The 24,897-nt window shown below is 42.6% G+C and overlaps 1 protein-coding gene across 1 annotated transcript in view; it reads left to right on the forward strand.

The window, feature by feature from the left end:
- The first annotated feature begins 4,586 nt into the window (after positions 1-4,586).
- The window catches only part of LOC150000978 (teneurin-2-like), a 68,404-nt gene continuing 48,093 nt past the window's right edge, over positions 4,587-24,897 (forward strand). The window contains exon 1 of the mRNA XM_090288550.1: positions 4,587-4,864. Within this exon, the coding sequence (XP_090144676.1) occupies positions 4,639-4,864 (226 nt within the window). The 5' untranslated portion in view covers positions 4,587-4,638. The remainder of the gene's footprint in view (positions 4,865-24,897) is intronic.

Below are 24,897 nucleotides of genomic sequence, written 5' to 3' on the forward strand. Positions count from 1 at the left end.
CAGCTCCTTTTGGACCCATTCTTTTAGACAGCTAATTTTTGAGCTACTCTTCTTTCATCAGAGAATTTCTTGTTTTTTCCTTCATTCCAGAAGGACATTTTTGCTGAATATAGCATTCTGGGTTGAAAGATCTTTTCTTTCAGCAATTGAAAAATATTTTGCCATTTCTTTCTGGTCTCCATGCTTTCTGATGAGATATCTCCTTTCATAATATACTGCCTTCTCCTATAGATAAAGGGTTGGTGCTCTCACTCTTGTCAAGATTTCTTGTAAGCGTTCAGGAGTTAGACTGATATATCTTGAAATGGAGGTATGAGGTTTACTTAGCCTCTTGAATGTGTTGCTTTCTATCTGTGGCAAATTTGGATGCATTTAGTAGGTCATTTAGCTCTTTCTCAGCCCCCTCTCTTTCTACTTTCCTTCTGGAACTCTGATGATATAAGCATTAGGTCTTTTGTTATCATCCCATGGGGTCCCAAGGCTCTGTTCATTTTTTCTCTTTGGTCTGTTTATAAATGTCTTGTGTAGATTGGGTAATGTCCATTGTTCGGTTTTGTAAGTCCCCTGCTTCTTCTGTCCCTCCGTTCTGTTCTTTAGCCCATTATTAAGCTTCTTATTTATTTATTTGTTATTTTGTCTTTTAGTTCTAAAATTTCCATTGGCGTCTTCTTTATGTCTTTTATTTGTTCGCTGAAACTTTCCCTTTTTGGTATTGTCTATTGTTTCATTTGTTTCAATTTCATCCATAATTGCTCATTGAAGTATTTTACAGCTGCTTTTAAATCTGTTTCAAATAAGTCCAACATCTTTATCATCTCAGCACTGGCATCTATTAATTGTATTTTTTCACTCAGTTTGAGGGCTTCCTAGTTGTTGGTATGCCAGGTGACTTTTTTTATTATTATTATTGAAAACTCGATGTTTGAGTATTATGAGATTCTGAATCTTTTTAAAAATCCTTCATTCTAGCTGGCTTCTTCTGCCACTGCTCTGTCAGGAGAAGAGACATTCATTTCATTATTCCTGGGTTAGGAAAGAAGTCCAGGTTCCCCACTCAGTCTTTGTCAACACCCAAGTGCAGCATGCTCTTTGTTAGAAGCTAGGAGGGCAGGGAGTGGGAGTTGCTCCCCTTACTAGGCCCCCACAGGTACCTCTCTGGGTGGAAGAGATAGGTGCACCTCAATATTCCTCCCTACCTACAACCTGTACCAACAACCACAAACAACGAGCAAAAGGACTCATTACCAGAGTGGGAGAGTGAAAGTCTTGACTCTTCCCTAGGTGTCCTCCTGTGCTACCCCCCGCAGAGAAACAGAGTGGTACCTTGTTCTTAGCCAGCAGGGCGGAAGGCCACCTTCCCTATGGGAGAGGGGATGGTCTCCTCACTTCCCGGAAGCGATGAAAGTCCTGGCTCCCTTCTTAGCCTTCCCCAAAATCACTGTGGTGGGGGTGGGGGGTAGGAGTGCCTTCCTGCTTCCTGGGCAGCATGGACATTTAGGGTCCCCGCCTGGCTTTTACTGTTGAAGATGGAAGTGGGGCTACAGTTTTTTCCACGTTGTTTGGCTAGAGTGAGGTGAGTGCTATCTAGGTGTTTCTTTCTTGTTAGGCTGCCCCTTGCATGGCTTTTCGTAGAGGGAACCAGCTTTTGTGGGAGCTTTTCTTGCCTATGTTAGTTGGCATTTCTGGGTTGCCAGTGTCCTTAGGGATGAATCTGGGAGATACAGGGCAAAAATAAATCCCAGGCACTCACCACAGTACTGTTCCTTGGGTCCCCAGGGCCCTGGTTTATCTGCCTCTTCTTTCCATCTCTCAGATACTTCTTACGTTTGTTTTACATATAATGTCCAGGGTTTTCAGCTGAACTTACTGGGAGGAATAAGTAAAAGTATATTTATTCCATCTTTCTGGGAGCAGAAATGTCTACACAGCCCAATTTTTAATGATTAGCTATAGATCCAAATTTTAATATTTCCTGGCTTATCTTCTTTTAAACATTGAAAAGTTGAAACAACAAGCAGGCTAAATACAAAATGTCTGTAGGCTAACAGTTTTTGTATGCTGTTCGGTTTCCTAGGAAATTAGCTTTTCTTGATTAAGATTTGTCATTTTTACCTCATTATATAAACATTTCTATCATTGGTCTGGCAGTGACATTGCTGACAAACTTAACTGTCAAGGGCATAGCCAAGAAAGAGGAATTTAGCAGGAAAAGATCACTAGGCAAACAAAGTAGACATCAAAACGTCCAAACACAAATATCTTACTTTACAACTAGGTAATAAGCCTTCAGGCTTTTTAAATAAGCTTATAAATCAGAGCATGATTTTTAAAATAAAATAAAATCATATACCCACATATAGAAAATCAGCCCGCTGCCCAAGGCATGATGCAAATTAGAGGAGTTAGAATCGCATGAGTCAGAAACACTGAGAACATTAAAACGTAAAACCCTACAGTGCAACAGGAGAGAGGAAATTTATTGAATCAACTTAAAACACCCAGTTTCCCCCAAAACTACTTGGGGCTCTTACTGTTGGTGCCCAGTCTTATTACCTTCAGTAGTGCTGAAGGTCTCCCTGTATTGGTGTGAGGTTCAAGTATGGAGGTTTGTATTAGAACTGTTACCATCTTCACCCTGTGTCTAATGCAAGTGTGTAAACTAGCTAAGAGAAAAAAATTTTTTTTTTCATCTCTCAGAGAAGAAAGCAAAAAACTACTTCCCATAGGCCACTACCATGTGCTAGCTTATTGGGAGCTTTATCACTGTATGTTTTAATATTGACTAAAACTCTATGAAATAGATGCTGTTATTTCCTATTTTCACTGATTAGAAAACTGAGTTGGAAGGGGCAGGAGCAATTTTACAAGGACTCTGGCTGGTCAGTGGCCATGATAAGATTGGCGTCCAGTCAAGACTTCAGTGATCATGGTCTTAGCCAGCCTATAATATGGCTTCCAGAATGTTGAGACCACATGTTGGAAGTTTGGGGAGATGATCTTTGGCACTAAGAAATTGCATTACTCTTAAGACCCTTGAACTGACTACGCAGAAGAAACAACCATGCCAACATTCACTATTTGTGTCCTCTAAGCGGATACTGAGATCTTGACTGGGGACCCTCAGAGATGCTTCCAACATGCTGAGTCAGGAACTGCATCCTCCAGGACACTGTTAGCTATTTTATATAAGTGATTGTGGCAGCGGCATGATGTTCTTGGTGGTGCTTCCATTGTCAAACAAAACTGCCCATGATCACAGGCAGGATTTGGTCAAGCGTGCAAACGTGCAGGACCTCTCGGTGTGAAAAGACAGGCGCATTAACTTGGCTTCTGCTGCCTTGAGTCAGATGCCATCCACAGTGTGTTCACACAGGCTAGTCTTTGGGTAGACGGAGGCATACCACTGTGGTGTGGTAACTAACCAAAGAAGGGCAGGGGCCTCAAAACCACAGATCTGCTCCCCAATAGTTCCTGACACGTGTAAGAGTGAGAGGACAATAGTAGCCTAGAGAAAAAGCAGCGCCCAGGCTCTGGGTTGTATTTTCCGTTTTAATTAACATCTTTACTTGTCCATTCTGTCCAGTCCTTGGCCCTGTAGCCAATGCTATTTTGCATGGCCCATGAAATCAGTATGAGCCTATCACTTGGAACTTGGAGGCATCTAAGCATTTCTGTTGTGTTTGCTCGGCAGATGTTGGGCATGCACAGCCAGGCCCAGGGTATCAATCAACAGACTGTGGGGTCCCCAGATGTCCAGTAATGTGTCAGAGAGGCTTCTTTCCATCAGCTTTCCTATTTTAGAAAGTGCGCATCCCTGTTCTTCTTTTCTGCAGTGGGTACCCGGCAATGACCAGGACACGCTGGTGACAAGGCCGATGTGCCAGTTAGACCCCTTGTCAGCAAGCTCTCCAGGTAGTAGATTACTAGGAAGAAGAAGTGGCCAGGTGTGTCTAAGACCCCTGTTTGGAAAGGAGAGAACACTGACTAGGAGTTGCTGAAGGCTCATTAAAGAAATTGGAGGAAGATTGTTTGCATGTCAAGAATGCCTTATATTATCATTCGCCAGACCCAGCTAGGCAATTTTATGTTAGTCAAACTGACTTGGTATCATTACAAAACATCCACAGCATATATTTCTGCCTCATATACTTTTACTTTTATTTATTCTTTGTATTTGTTTTCCCCAACTCTTCTGTAGCAAAAAGAGAATACAATTTAAGGAGGATAAAATCAGTTTTGCTTTCAACTGCTTCATAGTAAGGTCTTGCATTCACGTGACAGACTTATCATGTACTCTGTGCACATATAGAAAATCAAAAGATGGCTTATTTTGCTATTACTTTTTCCCCTAAATCTATTAAATTAAACAGCAAGAAAATTAATTTACTGCATCGAGTCCTTCTACTTAGGCTGATTGTTTAAGTATACATTGAGCATTTGCAAAACAGATTATGTGGCACTGACCAAATTTGCCTTTTTATGCTGTTATCTGAGTCAGAGAGTGAGTCAGACCTGAAGGCAGCATTTTCTTAAAGTGTTGGTTGTTTCCCTCTGACGTGTTTAGGTGGCAACGTGACGCACGCCGACCCTGAGGCCTGTCTTCTCTGAAATCATCCGCGTTCTGCCCGGTCGACAATCATGGATGTAAAGGACCGGCGACACCGGTCTCTGACCCGGGGGCGGTGTGGCAAAGAATGCCGCTACACCAGCTCCTCCCTGGACAGCGAAGACTGCCGTGTGCCCACGCAGAAGTCCTACAGCTCCAGCGAGACCCTGAAGGCCTATGACCACGACAGCAGGATGCACTACGGAAACCGGGTCACAGACCTCGTTCACCGGGAGTCCGATGAGTTTCCGAGACAAGGTAGGTGGAGCGGCCCCGCTGACTTGCCATCTTGACATTCTCGACTTTCGTTGTTCCATGTGGTTGATGACCAAGGTTGGCGGAAACGGGGGGAGCAAAGCATGGCGCCGTCCAGGGTCCCGTCACAGTTTAGTTGAAGAGAACAGTCCCTTTATACACCCACACCCAACACCCGTGGGTCACAGAACTGCTTCTTTGGTCTTGTACACCACAATCTTTGACAATTTGGTGGTTGCTTTTGGAGACACGCCGTGGTCGGTTTGGACAGATGTAGCATCACAGCAGACCCTTGGCTCCATAGAAGGTAGACAGCTCTTGAATCATAGTATTTTGATTTCTTTGGGGAAGAAACTGTTTTTCTCCCACGTACCAACAGTTGACATTCTCTTCATGTTCAATATCCACAAGGAATTTGTTATCACCTGTCGAGGGTGGCTGTCAATGTATGCACATGGAGGCAAAGGCGGTACAGCTAGGTTGATTCCCTAGCTCGACATCTTGCATTTTGTATTCCTGCCTTGCTGTGTGTTTGATTTACATGAGTGGCTCAGCAAAGTTACAGGTAAATGCACGAAAATACAGTCGATGCACTGGGAAGGGTCGCTGTGGCAGTGCCAAGGGTCAGGGTTCTGCCTGCCCGGTTATTACATTACTGATGCTCTGTTTCTTGTTCCAGCAAGTATTGCAACTAATATGATTCCTCATGAGATACTTTAGCTTTTGTCCTCGTCTGTTTGGACTGTTATAACAAAATACCATATACTGGTGGCTTATAAACAACAGAAATCTATTTTGCACATTCCTGGAGGTTGGGAAGTCCAAGATGAAGGCGTGGGCAGACCTGGCATCTGACGAAGGTCCTCTTTCTGGCTCATGGACAGCTGTCTTTTCCTGGGTCCTCACATAGCTGAAACAGGTGAGGGAGCTCTCTGGGGCCTTTTTTATTAGGTCACTAAACCCATTTGTGAGGGCTCCACCTTCATGGCCTCATCACCTCCCAAAGACCCTGTCTCTAAATACTAAAGGGATTCGGTTTTAATCTAAGAATCTGGAGGGTCACCAACATTCAGTCTATAGCAGCTTGGAATTCCAGTCCTGATTTCTTAGCCTACTTAAATTATTTTATTTTTCTTTATTTCTTAGAAAACACCACCTCTACATATATTACATATAAAATCTATAGTCCAACAGTTTTTCTAAAAAATGTATTTTCATATGCTCCCAGTTTAGCCTAGCCCCATCTTTTATAGTTAACAAACTATTCCAAAAATTCAGCCAAGAAACTATTAAAATTGTGTTTCCATTGCAATTGTAGACCCTTGCAAGATATAGCTTTTATTTAATTTACACTCTTATATTCAGAGTTATTTTCACGTAAATGAAACACATTTCAAACACGGGGAGGGTTGCTTGAAAATGTCTTTGATTCCATGCGTGACTTCGACATGTGTTTTCTTTCAAGTTCTCACCCAATGCCAAAGTGCATGCAGTGGGAATTGGAAATAAACACACAGCGAATTACAGCTTAATTAATTAAGGGAGTGCTGAAGTTCCCACTATGAAAAATTAGGACATGTTTCTCTTTATTTCCAAGAGCATCACTAGTACAAGACTCAGATACTTTGAAGGGTGACACACATTCACCGTGGTTGAAAGCCTTTCGCTCTCTGCTGTATTTTTGGTTTCATTGATGGTGTTGCTGCATACATTTTGTTTCTCAAGGTCTGTGCTGAAATGCACACTCTTCTTCCTAAGTCTCATTAAAGGTGCATGCTGGCTTCGGGATCATTGTGCACTGAACTGTAGACCGCAGATTATTGTCAAGTTGTGAATTGGCCTGTCACCTTTTTCCTTATTAATATGTACATAAAATGAAACCAAGTGCTTGGGATTTTATTTTCAAATATACTTGTATTCCTCCTGTTTCATCTTGTTCCTCTCCACTGATACTAATGGAAGTTGCTTGGCCGTATCAAACTCTTAGCTTTGCAATTAACAATTCACACATGCCGTGTGTTGTTATTGGGCCCATATTTGTTTGTGTAATGTGTTTGCATGAATTAAAAACTGTGCAGGCCAGAAGTAAAAATGAAAAGGCATTGGAAAGTATTTGCATATGCAAGTACAACTCCTTCTGAAGACATCTATGAATTTATGCATGAAAATGTAGTCAGAGTCTGAGTGGATCTACTTTGATGGGTTCTAAAATTGAACTCTGCAGGAAGTAAATAATCACATATTTAAGGAGAGGGGGAACAGGAGATACAATCTGGCAAGGAGCACATTCAACATGAAGCTTAGCCACTACAGAGAGGGTTAAAATAAATTTTACACTCAGTAATAACAATAATTTTTTAAATGTCATGCATTTCCCATTTTATTTCCTTATTCATGAAATCAAAGAGCAAGATCATCTCAGTACTTATTAGCCTAGGGGTACATTAGCGAGGGTCATAGTGTGATCATCTCCTGTGGCATTCTTATTTAAAACCCAAGACACTGATTATAAAACAAATACACTTCCCACATACCAGCAAGTTTGGCAAACACAGTTGGATGGCTCTCCAGATGCTCAGAGTGGAAAAGAATTGCCGACCAGTGAAGTGATGTGGGGCCAGGGTCAGACCTTGTCCAGCTTCCCCAGCTGGCCAGCTGCAAGTTATCAAATGTGAGAGGCTGCCAGGGCCCAGCAGGAGAGATGAGAAGCTTCTAGAAGCTCCTGTCAAATTAGGCCTCCTTTGCTTGCTTTCCACACAGAATCCTCCACTGCCTTCTTCTTTTGTAGGCCTCTTAAGCAGAGACGATGCAAATTGCCTGTCTAACCTCTATTATGCCGCGTCCTCCTGGTGTGAAGGGAGAAAATGGCTGACCTTACGTCTGTGGCCATTGGAGTAATTAGTAATTAGTTAATGACTAATCCTGCAATAAATGGCATGCCAGTGGTCGGAGTGTTAATGCACCTGACAAAAGGGACCAGCGGTCTGAGTTATGATCAGACCCAGACCCAATCCAACCTGTGAAATAGATGCCACTTTAAGTAATGTAGGTCGGCCAAGTTCCCAGGCAAGTTATGTAAGCTTGTTCTTTTGGACTCGGAAGTTAGGGTGTAGAGCAGTGGAATATACAAATGTGCTGCTGTGATTTGGGGGCCTAAAGTTAGACTTGAACTCTGTGTATATTTGGGTGCATTATGTGCATCACCAAGATTACTACACAGTGTTCAGGTCTGTTGAACAGCAGTAATAGGAGCAAAAGAAAGATAGCTGATACTGGTATGTACTTTGTACACGTCATGGCCAGTCCATAAATAAAGAAACGAAAACAAGTCATTAAAGCTCAAAGGCTAGGGAGGGTCTATGCAGTTCAATTTATAAACTAATTAGGGGTCAACCCCTTTAAACCTTTCTTAATAACATAGGAATGATAGTCAGTAATACTGACTGAACAGATAATGAGAACTACCACCAGTCCCACTGATCACATTCCTGTTCTCACCCCGTTTCCTCCATTCCCATAACTACCCAGACTTCCTGGAATTGCTTCTAGCCACAATCCCTCCACACTAACCACCACAGTAGGAGCAAATTCCCACTGTCCAGTTGTGTGCCAGGCTATCAGCACAGATTCTCTGCCCTCCCCGACAGTCATTGCCTTTCTGCACAACCTCTCACCCTGGAACGCTCACCAAGAAAGGTGTCGCTATCTAAATGATATTGCTCAGGTAAGCAGAACTGACTGGTTTCTGTGCCAGCCGGGGCCCACTGGGCCAGAGAGTTCAGCCAGGCTTCTCATTCCTCAAAAAGCCCTTCTTCCCAGTTAGCAGTGCAAGTCTCTTGAGAGGGGGCCAAGATTGAATTCTTTCTCCAGCCCTCAGGCTGGCTGTTTGGGTCAAGGTTAAAGAAAGAACTGGGGGAAGATTGGATTTTTGAACGGATACCTCCATCAGTTCTCTCAATCGGTTCTTGCAGAGAAATAACTTCCACCAGCCCTCTCATGTGCTTTAAAAATACATAAACACATGCACACATGTACATATTAGGCCAGGTTTGATTTTGGTATTTCATAAACTATTTCTCATTCGTGAGATCTGTAAAATAATTTGAGCAGTATTTTTTGCTCTGTGTAATTTGCCAAAGCATTAAATTTAACCTGTGAAAATGAGCTGAAAACTCATGAACGACTAGTAAGCTACAGTGTTACTTGTTTTGATTTAATTAATGTACATAATAATTGTTGACATGCTCTGAAAACTTGTGAGCATTTCTGTCTACACTGTTGTTGTAAAATAGTTTAGGGTTTTTTTTTTTTTTTTTTGGTTTTGGCTTTGTTTTTTGTTTTTTTGTTTCTTTTTTTTGTTTTTTGTTTTGTTTTGTTTTTACGGCACCCAAAGCAACAGTTAGAAAGGTTTTATGTTGAAAAATGCCAGTCCTTTAATTTAGCTACAAAGAACAACTTTTAGATTTTAATAAAGTTCAAGAGTTTGTTTGGTCAATACTTGGAAGGCTGAAAAGTACCTTGAGAAGATTGCTTTCAACTTATTCTCCTGCCTCTAGGCAGGACGTCTGTTCATAACTCAACTGAGAATACATGGCATTTCTTAGCCTTTGGGTGTGTTGTTGCTTTAAAAAAAAATCTTTGGATAAAAAAAAAAAAAAAAAGACTGCAATCTTTCAGTGTAGTACGGTTTGTGGTCTTCTTGCTGGCTAACTTAAATCTGTGTTGCTTCATATGAATGGCATCTTGGGGAGCAGTTAAGAAGCAGCCCCGGAGTTAAATTGTGCCGGGACCTTGATCAAATTCTAGAGCATGTTCTTCATCTGTAAAAGTTACCGCCGCCATAGTTCTTGGAATGATTTCTAAATATTGCGTCTTTGTCACTCTCTGGACATCGTCTTTCTTTTAACAAGTACTAAGTAAAGGCTGATGGGTATAATTATTGCCATTTTAATCCCATGGCCAGCAAAACCGGGGCTCGTCAGTTCTCCTTCCCTCCTAGTATTGTATGCACGGAGTTGTTTTCTCCTTTGGATTTGTTTCCTATGACTTGCAAAATTCTGACATCTTCAAGCCCTGAATTTCTCCTCCAGCTGTTGATGGAGCGTGTCAGCTCCCCACACACCGTACCTTTTGCTCCCAAGACGAACAGAACTCACACAGCATTTCCCTATTTTTAGAAAGGAATGAAAGGTGCCGTCTCACGGCTGTCAGCAGGCGCCGACCCGCTGTAACGGAGCTGCTAGTCAGACAATTTTACAAGTTAAAAAGATTGGAAAAATGCTCTAAGATAGTGCCACTGGATGCAGTTTTTTAAGAGATGTGCCCTTAATAGCATATAATTGAATGTAAGTTTTTAGGAGTGGGTTTAAATAAGAGAAGTCTAGCCATATAATCTCTGAATGAAAATTAATCCATTCTTATCACTTTATACATAATAAGTGTTACTTAGTCAGTTTTACCTGGATTTTCCTTGTTGATATTCAGCGCCCTTCTAGGATTATATCTGTGGTTTTCAGTAACTGTGGCCATTGGGTAACAGTCTTGCTCTTTGCCCAGTCATTGTCCTTCACGTGCTGGGAATTCTGCATGCGGCTTTGGGTCTAACTTTCTTTGAATCGTCTTCCTTTTTCCTGCTCTTCTCTGGTAGTAATTCTCCAATTTTACCCATGAGCCTCTACTCTTTCTTCTCCATGGCATTGTCTTTGAAACCATCTTGTCCCCATAACTTCAGCACTCACTCTTTCTACTTCTCAAGATTGTTTCAGTGACAAGTGAGAGGAAGATACTAATATCCCAAGTGAGCTTAGCTAATGTGAAAATAGGAGGCTTTGTCATGCCACTGGGAAACCTAGCAGTACATCTGGCCTCACACTCAACGTCTCTTATTTCTCATTCTCTTTATTGGCTTTACTCTTTAAAAAGATCTGTCTGAAGATGTCTTTTGATAGCATCACTCTCATATTTTCTTCCCTTAGTCACATCATTGCGAAGAGTTTTGTGTCTTTCTTTGTTGTCCCAATCTTGAGCAGAACCTTCCCAAGGAATATTCAAATAGGCCTGGCATGGATGTATGACAATGTCTCTGGCACTCTGACTTAAGTTAGCCATGTCTTAGACTTAGTTAGGCTTATCCTGTGCCTGGAGATAGCTTTTGGTGAGCACCTGCTACATCCAGTAGAATGAATTCCATGCAGGAAAGAAAGGTTCTTTTATCAGAAGTAGGGAAGGAATACTGACTGATTTGATAACAGATGCTCCAATCTCAAGTGATGCTGAAGTCTAAGACAAGTGTGGTCCTTCCAAGCTCCATTTCTACTTTCCTAACTGCCCTGGGAATATTTCTTCTTAGATAACCAAGTAGCCAACGTAATTTTCTTTTCCTCAAAATATATTTCCATGTATTATTTCCCAGCTTCTAGGATTGGTATGCCCACTCTTGCTTTTTAAGGACAGTTTGCCAGACTCTCTTTTTTCTTGATTCTTGATATTGCTATTCACCAAAGCACAACCATTATTCTTTCTTAATTTATCTTATTTCCAATTTTCATATTCCATGAGAAGCTGCCAACATTTTTCAGCATTTAATTTGCCTCCTTTCCTTAGTCTTCCTCAGCATATTTTGCATATAATGAAGTCTTGGGTTTTTAAAGAATTGCCTTGTTCTTGCATCTTTACTCAAATTAATTTAAAAATATTTGGGGAGTATTCGTGGGAAAACTGTGTTATGGGACATAGCAGAAAATAAGGCAAAGGTGGTCTCTGGCCTCACAAAGCTTGGCAATCCTAGACAAGACAGATATAGTAGACATGTGACATGTGACTAGGTATAGTGTGAGAAATACCAAGAAAGGGAAAATATTGGGTAGTTATTGAGAGACATCTAACTTAGAATTGCACATTAAAGAAGTCAGAATTGTGACATCTTTTCATACATGTGCAGAATGAGGAGGAGTTGGGAGATCAAACAGGCAAGGAAGAGTGTTCAAGCCAAAGATATAGTATGCAGGGTGAGCAAAGTAGCTTTGCATCTGTGAATACAAAAGAAACAGCTTATTCTTGTATTATTATTTATTAATTATTGTATTATTTTCCGTTTGAACAACTGTTTGCCTACTTTTGCCCACACCTGTATGCAAAGGTCCAGAGGTTACACAGCTCAGTTGTTTCAAGGATCTCCAAGAAGTTCAGAGTAGTCGAAGGTGGAGTGGGGACAGATGAGCTAGAGTGGTAGGGGGAGGACCTGGGTCATGAAAGAATTTCTGGGAGATACGGTTGCCTTTGGTCTCTGGACTGTGTTCCAGGCAGATAAGATGGTCACTGAGATAAGTTAGAAGGTTGAACTTCATCCAGGCAAGGGTGCATGCTAACCTGAGCTGGGATCATGGAGGTGGTTGGAGACAGGTCAGACACCAAAGATTGTTGACTTTTTAGGACCCTGGAAAAGGGAAGGTAGACAGATTGTTCAGGGATTTGTCTGCATTGACGTCTTTCCTTTCCTGCAAGAAGATCATTGCCTTTCTAATGCTGAATTTTCTTAGAGAGCCAGGGGAGGTCAGTGCTTGTAAATAACCCTGTGAGTGGGATTGCATAGGTTATCAGGTCACGTCCTCCTGGAAGGGTGACGTAAACCTGAGTATAAAAATGTGTTGTGACAAGAATTTGTGTTTTTTGTTTTTTTTTCCTTAATCTCACTAGGTTCTGGCCTTGCCAGGGCAAGGAAAATATAGGAAAAAACTGTGTCTCATCCACCATTTCTCTATGTGACCATAATACCTAGTTCATTTTCTATCCATGGATAAATAAATTAGGGACTCATAGCAGGTTTGAAAGTGTGTGTGTGTGTGTGAGAGAGAGAGAGAGAGAGAGAGAGAGAGAACACAAGTGAGTAGGTACTGTATTCCTGCCAATTGATGTGATGACTTCTAAAGCTGAGGTTGTTTAGAAGGTGGAATTCGTACTTTTTGGCAACTGATGGAACAAGGAAAGTGAGGGAGAGAAGAGGTGTCCAGGGTACTGCCGAAATGTGTGGTTAGGAAAACTTATTAAATGTTAGCGATAATCATAAGGCTTGGAAATGAAGGTTGAGCTGCTTTGCGAGGCAAGATAGTATGTGTGACTATAGACCTCCTGAATTTGAGGTGCCTTTATGCCACGCAAGTCTCGATCTCTAATAGACACCTGGGTGTTCAATTCTGAAACTCTGAAGAGAGGCCTGAGCTGAATAGAGATATAGGAATTGACAGCTAATAAGTTCATAGGAATTAGTGTGATCATCCAGGAAAAATGGATAAGGAAAAGAAATAAGGCGCTCACGTGAGAATGCAGGTAATCAATAACCAGGAAAAGGAAGAAGGTATTTCCATGAGTGGATAGAAGGAACCCTTACTTTCTATCCATGATCTACTCAATCAGCCCAGACTTGACTTGGCATTCAAAGCATAAATAAATAAAATGCTAGTTTTATTTTCAAATTCACTACTCAATTGGCTTCCGTTTTATTCCTAAATCAGTGGTCACAGAGTTAATGCACACAGATGATGCTTGGCTCCGAAGTATGTTTTGTTTGGCTTACAGATTGCTATAGAAAATGTGAATAGTGTGCCCGTAGCCAGTCTGTTCACATTTCAGTTTGCCTCAGACGCCATGTCTGGCTTTGGTCTGATACCAGTCCTCCTGTTCAGTCGTTTATTGTATATGTCAGGCCCCTGCAGGCTATTGCAACTGCAGAAATAGCGCAGACCTTCCTGTGTGCAATCCTTCCTTGTAAAATACCTATCTACCTATTCCAAATCCATTTCTCCCACAAGGCTTAACCCGTAGGCCACGTCTTGGGTGAAATCTCTGTCCCCTGAATTCCGCTGGCCCTTAATGCGTTGTTATTGTCATGAATACCTTCTTTGGGAGTGACTCGGCATACATAGTACACGATGACATGGCTCCTGCGAACAGGGAGATGAACAAAGTGCTCAGCAGTTTTGTGCTCTGACTCCCGGCTGCTGCTACAAGTGTTTTCTTATTACTGGTTTGTATCCAGTTCTAATGAGAATCATTTGAACAGCACAGCACAGCACCTAGAATGTGTGGGTGATGTGCCCAGCCTGACAGTATCAAATCCCACATTGTGAAATGCCAACTTGTAAGAGGTTTTTTTGTCTTTTGGGTTTTTTGTTTGTTGTTTGGTTTTTGCAATAGACTCTGACACTCACATATTGGCTTGCACTAACATTTGTTTTTTCTGAGGATTGGCGATGCCAGGCTGGTGCTACATATTGTAATGGTGCCTCTGTAGGGACCCACTATGTCTTGTCATATGGGTGCAATGCGATAGATCATGGGCTCCAATTTGGACTGGAAACTTTAAAAAACTGTACTGTTAGCAATGAAAAAATTTGCCAATTTCTGTCACCCCGTGGCTTTGGGTGTGAGTCTGGGAGGGTTGTTGCCCCACTTACTGAAGGGTCATCACGCTGATCTTATCAAAGGAGACGTTACATTTTCCGTGCCACGTTTTCAGTTTATAATTTAATTTTCAGCTCTGGCAATTCCAGAAGCCTCCCTAGGGACACATGCAGAAGAGCGGGCTGGTGTGCACCCTAAATGAATTCACGTGGATTCCTTGCGCCCCTTAATTGGCATGCATATCCCAGGAGCCCTCTCTCTGCTGCAGCCCAACTCCATTGCACCACCGAGTTACTCAGTATTCCTCCTGCACTGACTGCCTTCCTTCCCACTCAACCTCAAGTCAGATCTGCTCTGGTAATAAATCTCCGCTGGGAGCTATCGGAACAAATACTGAGTGTGCGCAAAGGTATTAAAAATAAGCGCAACATAGACTTATTTAATAACGTCCAACAGCCTTTCGTAATATTTGGGATATTTTCCCGAAGTTACCTTGAACATTACGTGTAATGCATTTTCTCCGAGATAGAAAGATCTTTCCGGGAGTGCAGAAACAAAACAGAAATGTCAGAGGGGCTTCCTTGTCTTCTCCGCTGAGCCTGTCATTCCTCTTCCTTTGCCAGGGCTTTTTCTTCGGCCAGCGCCACAAAACGTGAAGCTTCTCTGTGTTCACCTTGATTTATGAAGAGCAGGCATTGGGCAGTTGCTCTCCCAGTGGGACACACGTTATTTTAAAAATAGTTCAAAGCACTACCTTTGAAATTCCCTCGTGCCCACTGCCACCTTGGCCACATAATACAGGCTTCTCAGGCCGTCCTCGGAGAGTGACGCTTCACCTCATGTGTGGGGAATGGAAATCCTGAATTTATTTGTAGCAGTTGGAACCAAAATGTTGAAATTATTCAGAGAGTAATTTCAGGAGATTAAATTTGTTTCTGTGGAACTGTTTGCTGCAGCTGGAACAGTGATAGAAGGGAGGAATATTACTTTAATGTCCTCAAAAAAAAAAAATCAGTTAACTGCAGGATTCATATCCATAGCCCAAACAAGTTCCCCTGAAAATGCCTGCAAATTCAGGGGGCCCCCATCAACTTTGTAAAGACCCCTGTCTGCCTGGCAGCCTTGGGTTCAAATGCTCCTTAGTTCACAGTGACAATTCATTGAATGCATGTGCTCTGAGCCCCGTGTACGTATGTTGCAAAAGCCCTGCCTGGAGAGGACCCACTTAACACTTCCTGTTTCACAAAACAGGGACTGCACAGCAGGGGGGCTCAGCCAGGTGCTGACCTGTCCTCGCTGAGCAATGCGGGGACAGCGAGCGTGGCCACACCCCACATCTGTCTCCAGACCAGTGATCACACATTAGCCTCTTCTGTGGAGTGTTGAAAAGTCCCCATGCCCAGGCCTCACCTGAGACTGATTAAATAAGAATTTCTGGGGAGTGAGATTTTAAACGTAGCTGAAATGACCACAACAGATACAGGATTTTTATAACTGTGCTTTCATAGAAATAAAACACCTCACAGGACTGGGTGTAATAGTATACACTCTACAGAATATAACCGTCTCTTTGGTAACTGGTAGTATTTCAAGCTTATAGTCTTGTGTTTAGCTTAGTGACTTCGAATCTCGCTTGTGATTCACTCGGAAGCCCATAATTCTAGTTTTAATAGAGCTTCCTAATTCTTAGAGGGTTTTGTTTAATAAATGCCATGTAGCCAAGAGCTCATTACAGTGTTTCCAAACCAATAACAAGCAGCCGTTTGCCTGTGTATATGGCGCCGCGGGTCCTCGGTGGCCAGCGCCCACCCTTTGTTGTTCTGAGTCAGAAGAAAAAAGAGCACTGATTCTTGGAGCCCTGCTGCGTCTCGTCTTACATTTTGTTAGACATCAGGAGTGAGGATTTCATGTGAGCACCTGACTTGATGTCGCACGTTGTCAATTAATTACATCAGTTGATCCAACATCTTCAACGCGAAGCCTAGCGTCGGGAGAAACACCATCACGTTTGTTTATGTTGAAAAGTGAACCCAGTGAGAATAGTGGAGTAGGCCCCTACCTGCTTTTCAGTGTGAATATTTATTCAGCATAGAAATGGTCTAAGTCAGCGTGCCAAGTCCAGCACACGCAGCGGAGGGAAGGGAAAAGAAAGGAATGAAGCAGGCTGGGTTTCCAGTGTGTGTCATGGTGGCAACTGTTTTGATTTGGATCATGTACGTCCAGGCAGTGTCTCTGACCTCTGGTGATTTGGTGTCCTTGGGGAATTCAGATCTAGTGTCGCTAACTCTCCCAGCTTCTCGAGAAAATTTTAAGAACCTGACTTCTTTTTCACAAATGCTCAGATTTTAAACGTAGCTGAAATGACCACAACAGAGCAGAGCAAGAAGGCTGTGCACGGGATCCTGGCCTCGTTTCATGCCCCAGAATTTGCTGCTGATGAGGTGCTTGAGGAGGACCTCGGTCAGGCATGAGCAAGCCCAGGGTCAGCAGCCAAGGGGCTCTTTTGACCAAGGGGTTCAGAAGCCAAAGGGTAGGAAGCTGATCATAAATGCCCTTCCCCTTGTCCTGAGAAGCACCGCCTAAGGCTCCTTGGAAGGGTCTAGCACCACCCTGACTAGCCGCTACCCACAGCGGTGTTCACCTCGTGGCTCATCCTAATTGGCATTGCCCCCCTCCTGTTTTTGCCCTGTCCTTCCCTATGTGCCTAGTGACCTTAGAAGCTATCCTGCCAGGTCTTGGAAAGGACAGACTAGCTAGCTGCAAGTATTCCCTGTGAGTTTCTTGAGGACGAAGACAATGCCTCCATTCATCGTTCCATCCCCTTTAGTCCCTGCCCTGTGCAGGGACATTTAATAAATGTTTGCTGAACTTGGGGATTCCCATCACACATGAGAATCTGAAGGGGGCACATCCAGTCCCAGATCCCTCCCACCAGCCTGCCTTCCTGAAGGGCAGCTTTTCACACCATATTATGTCGGTCTGGCCACACTGGATTGGGAAGGATCACAGTGTTTTTCCCAGGGCTGGCTTTACCAGAATCCCCTTACTCTCATGCATGATCCATGATCTTTGTTGCCAAACAAAACCAGACCTGTGGCTTGACCATGCCTGGTACCATGAGAGCTTTCTAGGACATGCATGTCACGATGAATTTCTAGCCAAACCCTAAGCAAAAGCCTACATACATTTTATTTCTTTTCTAGATCCTCTAATTATAACATCTTGCTTGTTTACTGGACAGCTAACAAAATCAGGAATAATAACACATGCTGTAATTTCAGCCTCAGATCTCTGATCACCTTTACAAGGTATTTTTATTAATCCTTTTCAGGAAACTCACATGGCTTTATCATAAAGCTATAAAAGATGGGATTAATATCTGAGTGAATGATTTACTTTTCTTCAACCTCAGTTTACCTCCCAGAACTGTTAGTATGTACTGTTCAGTTATGTCCCAGTTCAATACTGTAAGCTACTTGCTTTCAGTCTTGAACAGAATGAGAAGAACTCAGCACATTTGTACAGGGACTGGGTCAGTGATGAAATGAACAGAAGGTGTCCTCTTTGACAGTTTTGTTTTTCAATTATAACTAATAATTTTTAATGAGTGCTTATGAAGTATCAGGTATCCTGCAATGCACTTTAAATGTATGCATTTTTAAAATTCACCCCATTTTAAAAATGGAAAAACTGAGGTCCCAAGACCATAGATCATCAGAGCCAAGGGAATAGTGGAAGTTCACCAGAGGATTTTCAGCTGGAGAGCTGGAGATCATTGGGATTATAAAGAAGCTCCTGGCTTCTCAGAGGGAAACAAATCCCAAGGTAGTCAGAGTGTCAGCAGGGAGAACTCTGTCTTTTTGTAGCTTTCTGTCCCCATTATCGGTCTCCCCAGTTCTGCGGCCCCTTCGTACTCTCCTTGTCTTGTCTAACAGAGAGACAAAAGAGTTGGAGCACTAATGTTAATAGCCTACATTTGCGGAACAATGACCATGTGCCTCATTATGCCTCTGAGGTTAATACATGACAATCATCGCTGCGCTTTAAAGTCAACCAAGGTTTCGAGGATTTAGTTACCCTACCAAGGGCAGGCGACTCATGTGTAAGAATGGAAAGAGAATCAAAAATACGTAATCTGACTTTGGGGGCCATTGTTAGTGTGAGGAAATGTTTGTCGATCGACTGCGTAACAACCGTACTTCCCTCAACGTTCGCTGGGGGGAAGCAGTCAAGTTCCCGTGTTGGGATGGATGGTCTGGACAGGCCGGGTGCTGGGAAGCCGGGTATCGTTATAGCTATTGAGACAATGCAGGGGGTTATTTTGGTGCTCGGATCTGTGCAGCCGGATGGAAAGCATAGTTCAGGCTTAGTGTTGTCAGCCAGCAGAGGCTGTGGGCAAAGGGGAGGGCACGGATGAGTGCTTTTTGACTGTTTCTCTCTAATGTGTGTGGCCAGTGTGACTCGCCTCTCTGATGGCTGTGATTTATTCTATTAGACTGTCGGGATTCAAACACCTTAGCAGGGAAGAAATAAAGGGAGGGACACAAATACTGTGTCATCGATGTGACAGATGCTCCTTCTCTGGAAACCATAGACACCAGGGCCATAGAATGTCAGAACCAGACATTCTTCAGGGGCCCATCTGTTTCAAACCGTTCATTTGACAGGTAAGGGAACTTAGACTTCAACTCCGAGAGCTGCTGTGGTGGTCAAGGTCACACCGCTCCTGACATTAGAGCTAGAACCGTGGTTCCCACTGCCCAGTTCAGTATTCATCCAGCTACAGCACCTGGTGCTCCAGTTCATTGCTCCTCCCCCTAAATTCAGAGTTGAGTTTCACATTAAGTAAAGACTCTGCCTATATTTTTAAAAAGAGCAAAGCAAAGTAGGAAGCATGAGCTGGAAATGATTCCTTTTACCCTTCAGTATCCATGCAAGTACGATTTTAATCCGAGAACTGTGGCCCTGAGCTCTCCTTGCTGTTGTTACATTCTTTGGTGAGCTCCCTTCCCTGTCGGAGCCAAAGGAGACCCTTCCAACCTCCTCACCCTTGTTAAGTGATGGGCTGGGCCATCCTCTGCCTGCTTCTTGCTGCGTCTTCACCCATCCTTACCTCAGCTTCTTCATCTTCTGTCTCCCTCCCGCCGTTGCCTTTGTGAAAAGAGAGGGTGGATCAGAGCAAGTGAGAGTTCCAACCTGCTGAGAATCCCAGACTCCCAGAGCCTCCCTCCTCGCTCGTTCCCCTGTGGGGGTTTTCTTGCAACTCAGATATTCCAGACTCCTTGAAATCAGTAAGAGGACGCAGAATTTGTAGTAGGGAGACGTGGCTGTAAGGCATAGCCAGACCACAGTGAGTCATGTGATGTTGGGTGAGCCTTAGACACGTCTCTCTGGGGCTAACTGTGTCCCTCTGGACAACACGTGGCCAGTGCCTACTCCTCAGTGTTATTTGGGGACTGACGTTTATTGATGATGAAATACTTTGTAAGCAGCGTTTAATGAAATGCCCATGACAAATGACTGTAAACGTCACAACTCCATTTGGAAATCCCCATGTGCTCAAACGTGTTCACATGTGGACACAGACCTCCTGTGGGTCGGTCTGTCCCAGCCAAGAAGACTGAGCCCAGGAGCCCTTGAAGCCACCGGAGTTCTCAGGTGGCTTCTTTTTCCCTAGCCTCCCTGCCCACCAGAGCCGCTCTGAGTCCACCCACGAGGAGAACCAATGATCTCCCACCCCTGAGCTTCACCTGTCACTTGGCGGTGAAGTACCATTTCTTAGGGTACAAATCTCACCGAGGTTCTTGGGTAAGTGTGCCAGCAGGCTCTGCCTATAGTATTCACTCTCTGCCATGGGGTAGCCTTGAAGTCGAGGCAAGAGTGTTCACTTTCCACTTCTCTAGGCAGGAAAACGGATGCGCACACTCAGAGGTACCATCTGAAAGACACACCGAGGGAGACCACTGTGGAGAGGAGGGTGGGGGTGGGCAGGTGGGGTGTTCCTGCTTGATCAGGGCTCAGGCTCATTTAAAACCAGCCTCACCACTGAATAAATCTATCTTTAGAATTTCCTAGGGTTCTAAGTGATCGAGTTTGGTAGGGCCTTAAAATTGTACCTGTCTGGGGGGTGATTTCAAATGTAAAAAATCACTTTTCTAAGAGAATGTTCCCGTCTCCCCTAATAAGTCTCGTACCTCGTGTGCCTGGGCCGAGGCAGGTGAGCTGGCTATGGATGCAGTGCCACAGAGAATCACGGGAAGAACCAAGAGCTCTGTTCTCTGATCCCGGTGGGTCGGTACCAGGATAGATGCAATCTCTTCCAAAGCTCAAACCAGGATGGACCCCTCAGAAAAGCCAGTGTCTGTAAACAGCTTGAAAGCCTCATTCGCTGTTTGCTTTATCCTCACCGCCATTCAGACCTGAGGGCTGTGGAGAGGATTCAGAACCCCAAATCCAGACAAGTGACTTTAAACCACAGGAGATCAACAAGCCCTTACCCACGGCTGGCTTTGTCCCTGGTTTCGTTGTAGAGCTGCGGATACAGACATGAAAAAAGGTAGAGCACTTGTTCTCAGGAAACGTACTAGTGCAGACAAGATGAAAGGGCTGCGTAGGGCTGACGCTGTCTAGAAACTACCATGGCAGACAGAAGCCCAGTGTATTGTGGGAGCAGAAGGAGAGACCTCCCAGAGGCCATTGTAGGTCAACGTTCTGTGTTGGGAGTCTGGGCTGCGTTCACTGAAGGTTTCCTAAGATGCATTTAGGTTTGCTGTAGTGTGAACGAGGTTACTAAAGTAGACAGAGAAAATAGCATCTCGATATTTAAATATATGATCACCCGTTCTTTAGAAGTACTTAGCTGGAAGTGTCTTAGGATGCACGCGAAAGCGCAGATCTGTGAATGTACACCATATTGGAAACAGATTTACTGTCCCGAAGTGTAATGCTTACTCAGCCATCTGATGGGATCTGAGCGCCGAACAGTTTGAGAGGGATGCATAGAGCTGTTTTATTACAAGATGCTGTTATGAGTTATAGCAGCTTTCCTTATGCTAGATGGCTGTCGCCAAACAAGTTGCATGAATATAAGCGGTTTTATTTGCAATTTTTTGCTTACATTTCCTTAGCATATTCAGATTATGGCTTCTCACAGCCCTGCTCCTGCTCCTCTGCCCCCCCCGCCCCCCGCTACACTGCTTTATTCTGGGCTGACAGGAGCCTTTAAAAATATCTGTAGAAAGCCCTCCTTAGAGGATGCAGAGGTGGTGGTTATGGTTGCTATCACCTGGCACTTGTTTAAAAAAAAAAGAAAAAGAAAAAGAAGCATCTCCACTCTTGCATATATGCATGTATTTCAGAGGAAACTTAATAAAACATACTCATTAGCCTCTCATTTTAAGCAGCGGCAGTGATTCCTAAGTAGGAAGTGTTGTGTTTTAGGGGAAAAAAATAAATAGCATTTTAAATTTCATTTGATCAGGACTGAACCCAAAACAACTAAAATAAGAAAATTAATTTTACATGAGAGATGTACATCAGGCTTGGTTGTTACATACAAATTCTAGGCTGTAAAATTAGTGTTGCTGACTCCCCTTGAACGTGGGACAGCGAATCAGAGAAATTGATGACGTTAATACAAATAATAATAACAGTAAATTAGTTTATTCTAAGTGTAAATAATTGTTAAGCTGGGACCTGAATGAACCTTAGACAACTGGGGACTTAATTTAAAGCCTACTTATTCTTATATTATGAAGAGTCCTTGTAATCGAATCAATTGTGTTATTAATAATTACAATAAATATTTAACTTACAGTGCTCAGTACTCAGAGTCTCTCTTTGTTTTGCTATTTATTTGGGGGGAATGGTGTGTTCATTAGTGCTTGGCCTGGCCCAGAGTTTGGGGGATCCTGGACATTTGACCTGACCACCACGTACCAAGCTTCATTGTCCAGGAGACTAAAAGGCAGGCTACTGTGTGGGGTTTCAGATAATTGAAGAGATCAGTCTTTAGAGATTTTTAAAATTACTTGCATTAACGTTTTTTCTGGCTATAAAACAATATATATCCACTGTAATCTATTTGAAAATAACAAATACATAAAGAAGAAAATTATAGCAACCTATTATTTTACCTCCCAACAGCGGTGGTTATTATCATTTTGGTGTATTTATTTTACAGCCTTTTAGCTGTTTGTGTATATGTGTAACGCATTTTTAAAATTGGAATTATTCTGTTTTTTTAATACTTTTTGGTCATGAATATTTTCTTCTTCTTAAAATATTCTTCTGAAATAAGATTTCTTAGACAGCTTTGTGGTATTATCATATGGATCTACCCACAATATCCCTTCCATTTAGTCTGTTTTGCCAATCAAGTGTTAGTTTTGTACATTTTTTGTTCTAATAATCCAGTGAACATAATTCTACATAAATCTCTGTGCATGTCGCTACTTCCTTCAGAATACATGTTTTAGTATTTTAAATTATCCTAATGCAGAGGGGGCAAAAGGAACAAGGAGGCTAACCAGGCTTTAATGTAGATCTAAATGTTTAGGACACTCATCTAAACTGAAAATACCATCAAGAACAAAATTAAAACTCTACTCACAAAGTATATCCCAGCATCATATTCTATCATTATATTTTATTTGTATCACTTACCATTTTGTCATTTTATTGTGATGCTAGGTTGTTGACTCAATTTTAAGTTCTGTGAATGCAGGGATTCTGTGCCATATTTCTCTAGAGCCCAGTTAAGAGGGTGGCGGTGATGTACACACAGGTGACAACCCCTCAAACCTCGGGTTTTTGGCAATGACATTTTAATGGTTAAATGCTATGAAATTTTGGATTGGAGCATGAATATAGTTTTAATTTTTCACATGACCATAGATATATATAGTTATATTTATATATATGTGTGTGTGTGTGTGTATAAATATACACATTTTAAATATGTATGTTAGATAAACCACATAGAACATATTACATATATTAAACATGAAAAATATATTTATAGTCATACATGAAAATCATATGTATTAAATATATGTTATGTTATTTAAGGAATTTGTGCATAGAGATGGTTTGGTTGTGATGTGTTTTAATCAGATGACCATCAGAAAAATGAATAATAAATCCTGTAAGCCCTATAGGAATCTGGTCTACTATTAATCTCCATTTGCCCTCACTGTAAAGTATTGCTTAGAGTTTATCTCAAAAGAACTCCTGTATCGTGGTCTGAAACACACAGAAAAGATGGAGTCAAGAGACAAAGGCAGGGCTTGCTGGATTTTTCTGTCTTGTTTTGTATCTGTCTGTGGGAAGCTTTCCACCTACACAACAAATCATCCCCAGGGAGCGCAGCATCATGATATGAGAAAGGAACAAAAAATGGAGCAATGTCTGACTCCCATGGGAAAAATAGGTCTTATGTGAAAATTAATCTCAGTGTGTTATAACATTTGCTACATAAACCTGAACAAAAGAAGAAGAAGAAAAAAAAAAAACACCCTTGTGAAAAGATGCTTTTCCCTCTGAAGCTCTCTCTCGTGACCCTCTCTTGAGTTCTGTAGGATGCTGGTGAGGCCGTGTGGCATCAAACATGAGGTTATCAGGGGCTTCAGCAGGTGACCAGCCAGCACGTGCCACCAGGTGGGACTCTGGCAAGAGAGGGGCACTGTCCTTATAAAGCCTCGGCCCTTTCCTGGATCTGACCCCGATGTACTTCATTACCTCGGCAAGTCACTTCTTCTTCACGCCCAAGTTCCCTTTCCTAAGATGAGGCCAAGGAACGCAGGAGTGATCGCTAAGACCCCACTGTCTCTGCTTCCATGTAGACTCAACCCACCTCTTCAGCTGACTTGCTAGATCTTGGAATATACCTAATTTCCCATTACTGATACCATGGTAGGTGGAGCCTGGTGAGCGGCAAGAACTGCCGCTAATTTAAATGTGCAGATGCAGGTGAATGCCCCTTGAAGTAAGGAAGCTCCAGATGCCCCTCAAAAGGAGTGTCTCTTCTACTCCCCCAAGTTCCTGCCCTGAGCATCCTTCCGCTCTCACCGGGTTCTGTACCCGATTACATCCCCCTCTCCTTGCTCAAGTGGGTCATGTTTATAAACACAAAGCAGCTGGAAGCCTCACCGCATCGCCTTATGGTGGCAAATGGTGTTGTGAAGAGGTTGGCCTTTTTGGAAAAATTCCTATGGATATTAATTGTGCCTCTACAGACTCAAACATCTCTTTAGATTTTTACTTCTTGCACTGCTGAGAAATTGAATGTTTGTTCTCCTATTATGCTTATCTGTAAATTCTTGATTTTGCTTAAAAAAAAAAAAATCCAGGGCAAGTGCTTACATTATCACCATCATCTGCTCCAAGCCTGGATTTCATTAAGTAGATTGTTAATAAAATGAGGAATGATATATCACAACTGCAATGCTGTGTCTCCCAAAGTTAATGAAGAGTTATAATTTTCTAGACGGCAAATTAAAAGGCTGTTAAAATGGTTGGTAAGACTGTCAACGGATTTAGCAACATTCCAATTAAAATAGGGCATTAAGGAGAATTAAAATCTTGGATTTGGAGAAATGAGAAAATATGTTTAATATGTGATTTAATAAAGTGAGGAG

This window comes from Furipterus horrens, unplaced genomic scaffold (assembly GCF_987537825.1).
Source record: "Furipterus horrens unplaced genomic scaffold, mFurHor1.1.pri manual_scaffold_10, whole genome shotgun sequence".
Classification (NCBI taxonomy): Eukaryota; Metazoa; Chordata; class Mammalia; order Chiroptera; family Furipteridae; genus Furipterus; species Furipterus horrens.